Source organism: Lithobates pipiens, unplaced genomic scaffold (assembly GCF_037356315.1).
Source record: "Lithobates pipiens isolate NorthernLeopardFrog02 unplaced genomic scaffold, aLitPip1_a1.2 Scaffold_13, whole genome shotgun sequence".
Classification (NCBI taxonomy): domain Eukaryota; kingdom Metazoa; phylum Chordata; class Amphibia; order Anura; family Ranidae; genus Lithobates; species Lithobates pipiens.
Window position 1 is genome coordinate 262,532,774 of NW_027507718.1, and position 6,000 is coordinate 262,538,773.

The 6,000-nt window shown below is 36.2% G+C and overlaps 1 protein-coding gene across 5 annotated transcripts in view; it reads left to right on the forward strand.

The window, feature by feature from the left end:
* Nucleotides 1-5,484, forward strand: part of BMPR1B (bone morphogenetic protein receptor type 1B) — a 677,368-nt gene extending 671,884 nt beyond the window's left edge. For all 5 annotated transcript variants that reach the window (XM_077476573.1, XM_077476572.1, XM_077476577.1 and 2 more), the window contains 3 exons: nt 3,050-3,225; nt 3,490-3,620; nt 5,038-5,484. In XM_077476573.1, the coding sequence (XP_077332699.1) occupies nt 3,050-3,225; nt 3,490-3,620; nt 5,038-5,163 (433 nt within the window). In that variant the 3' untranslated portion in view covers nt 5,164-5,484. The remainder of the gene's footprint in view (nt 1-3,049; nt 3,226-3,489; nt 3,621-5,037) is intronic.
* Nucleotides 5,485-6,000: the final 516 nt, after the last annotated feature.

Below are 6,000 nucleotides of genomic sequence, written 5' to 3' on the forward strand. Positions count from 1 at the left end.
GATTGTAGACCTAAAGGAAATTGTACACTGTATGGTCAGCCTTTGTTGCAATGATAAGCATGCACCAATTGAGATAACTGATTAATGGAGGGAATCTTTCGGTCTTGCGTCCCACTATCCTTAGATGAGGATAGGTGTTTACAGCTCTGGCTTATCGCTTCCAGTCCCATATCCCTTGCTGATGAAAAGAAAAAACACTAAATCCTTTTTAATAACATCACAAAAACCTATATGGCATCTGCTAGGGAGAAAGCAAAAAGTGTTAATTTGCCAATTATTTTGCTGTTCTCGGATTCTGACCTAATTTTTTGTTTAACTACTTCATTAACCACTTCAGTCCCAGAAGATCTGGCTGCTCAATGACCAGGCCATTTTTTGCGATACAGCGCTGCGTCGCTTTAACTGACAATTGCGTGATCATGCAAAGTTGTACTCAAACAAGATTGACGGCCTTTTTTTCCCACAAATAGAGCTGTCTTTTGGTGGTATTCGATCATCTCTGCATTTTTTATTTTTTGCGCTATAAACAAAAAAAAGAACAACAATTTAAAAAAAAACTTTTTGCCATAATAAATAACCCCAATTTTTTTTTTAAAAAAGGAAATTTTTTTCCTCAGTTTAGGCCGATAGGTATTCTTCTACATGATTTTGGTAATAAAAATTGCAATAAGCATATATTGATTGGTTTGTGCAAAAGTTATAGCAGCTACAAAATAGGGGAAAGATTTATGGCATTTTTATTATTATTATTTTTTTACTAGTAATGGCGGTGATCATTGATTGTTATTGGAGCTGTGACATTTTGGCGGACAGATCGAACACTTTTGACACATTTTTGGGACCACTGGCATTTATACAACGATTAGTGCTATAAAAATGCACTGATTACTTTGTAAATGTCACTGGGAGGGAAGGGGTTAACACTAGGGGGAGATCAAGGGGTTAACTGTGTTCCCTAGGCAGTGATTCTTACTTTGGAGGGAGGGGACTGACTAGGTGAGGAGACGGATCATTGATCATACTTATTATGAACAACAGATCACTCTCCTCTGTGTCTGTTTACATTGACAGATGACATTGACAGATCTATGTTCCTGTCTCCGTGTGCAGTGATCGCAGGTGCGGGTGGTCATCGCCTCCTAGTGGTCAAAAGGCAAACCGATGTACAGTAAAGTCTGTTCACCCAGGGGAGCCAACCTGCCGCAGTAAAACTTCGGTGGCTGGTCGGGAAGGGGTTAAAGATTAATTGTATTATTCTACATTGCACAAAGCAAAGCTGCCTTCACAATTGCAATTCCCAAAGAAAATTGCTTATAAAATAGATTCCTTTTCATTTAGGAACACAAACACTAATATATATGTTTTCTTCTCCGAGTCATTCCATCCCATTAAAATCTAATTTCATGAAATAGGTATTAGAAGGCATAGTACATTTTAAACAGCTTTGACATTAAAAAGGCTTCCATTAAAAAAAGACAATAGAACCAAATCACTTGTGTTTTATTTACTCAATCCAGTTGTGACTACAATAACTCCAGCAGATATCATAAGTGGTCCAATGCACTTACAGCAGAGTGATGCAAAGAATATCAATACCAAGTCATAGCAAAAATGCTTTTTGTTTTTGATCAAAGTACAGTTTAGAGTTCAGTAAAATACATATTTTTTTCTATGTTCTCTAAAGATTTCATTGTTACAGCTGTCGTTGGAGTTTAGTCAAATGCTAATGAAATGTCAGAAATGGAACTGCCACCCCACTGAGTTCTATGTCTAATTGTGTCTGCACATTTGAATACTTAAATCTAGCCTGGGGAAAGTATGTGCCTTCACTGTGTTCCTGGTTCACGCTGAAAAACCTATTGTTATTCACATTGGTGCACTAGCCAGGCAAAATATGGCAATAGTTTTTGACAGAGTGATTGATTGCTGTTTTCATTTAATGTGCAGCTCCACCTCCCCCCAGTGCAACTTAAACATCCTGTATGAATATATTAAACATAAAATAATAGAGTTTAGATTTGGATGAAAGTGATGTCTTACAGAGGATACTACGCAAGTAGAATATGTGGTATATACCATTTAATAAATACCAAACAGTGTTAAAGGTACATTAAACTACTTGTATTTTTCCACATATGCCATTTGTTTAAATAAGTAATACACCTCTGCTAAGTGCAGAGGGTATGCAAATATTTTATACTGTAAATGCTATGTAGGCGAAGACAAGCATTAGTCAGCAACAAGTACCATGTCCAGTCATCACAAAATAGCTCTAAGCTTAAAGTGCCCATCGGCATTAGACTCAGTTTATCAGTCCAGAAAACCAGTAAAAGAATATTATATAGCCCTTTCAAGTAAACCTGTAACATATAATGTCCCCACTAATGCTTAAAGTTGACCTCTCCCCCCCTTTAAAAACTATTAATAGTATGTACTGCAGGTAGATCACTTTCGTATGTCTATGCACCCTATTCTTCATGATTAGACATTTCATACTGTCTCTGTGCTGCCTGTACCCCGTTTCCACCATTTTCATTTTCTAAATGAATGTCACCTGTGGCTGGCTTCTTCTTCCTTGCTCCCTGTGCCAGCCCACTAATGACATTTGTGCCTCAGCTTGCTGTATTGTCCTACTGTATACTGTATGCGCAAAATGAAGAGTATGATGTCATATGCCTTGTCTCACATATGTGGCACATAGCATTACATTCATCTTGAAAAAAATAAGCCTTCCCTTAAATCTCATTAAAATTGGGGTGGGGGGGGGGGTAGTAACAGGGGGGTAGCAACAGGGGTAGCAACAGCTGAGTGTAATTTTGTATGTCACATGTGCAAGATGAGGTGCATGATATCATGCACTTCAGGAACAATATCTTCCAGAAGGTACTGGTGATGTTCAATATAGAACCAGTCCAAGAGCCCAAATGAGCTCTATATATTTGGAAATGTTCACAGACAAAAGAAACATAAGGACAAGTAAAATATTAGATTTTCATTGTTTGTAGTTATGTTTGCTTAACTTTTTTTTCTTACATTCTTTGTGCTACAGTGATACAAATGAAGTGGATATACCACCAAATACCAGAGTGGGTACAAAGCGCTATATGCCTCCTGAGGTTCTTGATGAGAGCTTAAATAGGAATCACTTCCAGTCATACATAATGGCGGATATGTACAGCTTTGGACTTATTCTCTGGGAAGTGGCCCGGCGGTGTATATCAGGAGGTAAGAAAATAAATATAATCATTTTATTACAATTCTTTATATATTCAGATGCAACAGACATTCAATTTTAAGAACATTTGTGATGCATTCAAAGCTATAAAATCATATCTAATGATTAAATCTATAGGAAAAACTTCTTGAAGCATTTCACAAGATAAATCAGAAATATGTATTGATAGAATGTTATCTAAGTTTGTTTCCTGTGTGAATAAAAATAGGCATGTATAAAAGAAAATAGAATTTGATTACTTATTTGTATTTCAGGTATATTAGAAGAATACCAGCTGCCCTATCATGACGTGGTACCAACCGACCCTTCTTATGAAGACATGAGGGAAATTGTGTGTATCCGGAGGTTACGACCCTCATTTCCGAACAGATGGAGCAGTGATGAGGTACAGAATGCAGAACATGAAATGATGCTGCTTTTGTGTGGATTGCTAAATTCTTAACGAAAATCCTAGAATCTATGAACATGTCCTTGTAATTTTTTTTTTTTTTTTTTGCCATTAATGGGATAATCAAAGTAAATTATGAATGGCAGTATTTAGCTTCAATTCTGATTTAATTGTGTTTTAAAGATATCACAAAGCTTAAGGGATGCACTTAAAGGTTATGGTAATACCTTAAAGACTAACACATGCTTTAAATATCTGGATTTGAATAACAAGCCCAAGCTAAGGAGCAACATTTCAGGTGTACTTGGCCAGTTCTTAAAATGTAATCAGAATTTATAGAAAAGGGAAAACATTTTCTTCCTTTTCTAAATGCAAGCACATTTAAATTGGAGTTTTCAATAGAGTGGGCAAGGGTTATGTTTTATTTCCTCACCCTGACATGGAATTCCTAGCCTTACTTTCTGTGCTTTTGATACATCAGAAAGTGATAAAAAAAACTCTTTCCAAAAAATATAACCCTCTAACCAGAGAAAGTGTTTATGTTGGATCATTTCACTTTGGCGTAGTAACAATAGGCAGTAAGGTAGACCATAGATGTTGCGATTTTCTTTCCTGCAATAAAAGGTTGCAGGAAAGAAAATTGCTTGATTCCCCCATAAACTCAATCAGTGTTGATAGTGCAATCCCTACCACAGGGCTATTTTGTTCTTCTGTGAGGGGGGGGGGGGTGTAACTGGGGGTGACGGGAAGTCATACCTGTTGAGAGAACACAGTGATTATTGTTACCGTCTATAACCGACAGCAGTAATAAGATACTGAAAATATGACATGCTGGTTGTACCCAAGTCAATTGATGGATATATTCAGCCTGCCCATAGATGGTTCGAACCGTCTATGGTTGGCATAACTAAATTTTGCAAAGAAAGACATTTTGGACACAAAGAATAATAATAATAAAACAGATTGTATTCTTCCCTCTATCAAAATGTAGAAACACATTTGCTGGAGTTATACCTAAAAATAAAAACAAGAATTTTCCATACTCAAAATATAAAAGAAAGTAAATCTCTTACCCACTGCTTTTAGGTCTCTTGCTCATCATAAAGATCACTTGTCCATAACAACCAATCAGTCTGCCTTTTAGTTTCCAGTACTGTACTGGGGAACATGAAAGGATAATTCTGTTATGGGACTATTCCTACATAAACTTTGAAAACTCATTTGATATGCAGAGAAGCAGCGTGGATAATTCACGCATGAGTCATAATTGATTTCCCAGCTGCAATTATATGGTTGGTGATTTTCATAAAAATGACAATATTCTGGATTACATACATTTTATATATGACATGTAAACCTGGTAGGAGAATGCAGGTTATTCTCACTTACATTAAAATTGTTTTCTTTCCCACAGTGCCTGAGACAGATGGGAAAACTGATGACAGAGTGTTGGGCTCACAACCCTGCCTCACGCCTTACAGCTTTGCGAGTAAAGAAGACACTAGCCAAAATGTCAGAGTCTCAAGACATCAAGCTTTGATTTGATAGAAATCTGAAGTAGAGAAAGCCCGTGGAAGTGGACTTATTTTTTGTGACTGAAAATCCTAAAGAGAAATCACATTTCTACACATTGAACATCTGTGTTTACCATGAGTACAAGTGTCTAGACTGTTGAATCACCAGCGACAATCTGGACAAGATTCCACAGACTCTGTTACTCAGGCTGGTGTACACAGGAAACATGTCTTCAATGACTAGATGAAAAAATGAGCATGTTGCTTTCTGTGAAAGCAAATACGTTTTTAATGTTTGAAACAAAAGAAAAAATCTTTAAAATTCTGGTAATAAAAAATTTAATAAATGTATGACTTTTTAAATGTCTTCAAAATAATAGTACAGAAGTTACGTGAAATTTAATTTTGGAACCTTTACCTAAGGACATTTGACACTGTTCTATATGTATTCACAGAGGAGGAAAGTGGCAGTGTTGACTATAGTAACCAAAAAGAAGGCTTCACCCTACTGAAGAAGAGGCAGATTAAATCTCATTATAGGCTGACATGTTCACTCTTTTCATTATTTTTGTACTTAACCACTTCAGCCCCATAAGATTTTATCCCCTTCCTGACCAGAGCACTTTTTATAATTTGGGACTGCGCTGCTTTAACTGGTAATTGCACGATCATGCAATGCTGTACCCAAACAAAATGTGTGTCCTTTTTTCCCCACAAATAGAGCTTTCTTTTGGTGGTATTTGATCACCTCTGCGGTTTTTATTTTTTGCGATATAAATGAAAAAAAGAGAACATTTTGAATTTTTTTTTCTACTTTTTGTTATTAAAAAAAATACAATAAACTCAATTCTAGTCATACATTT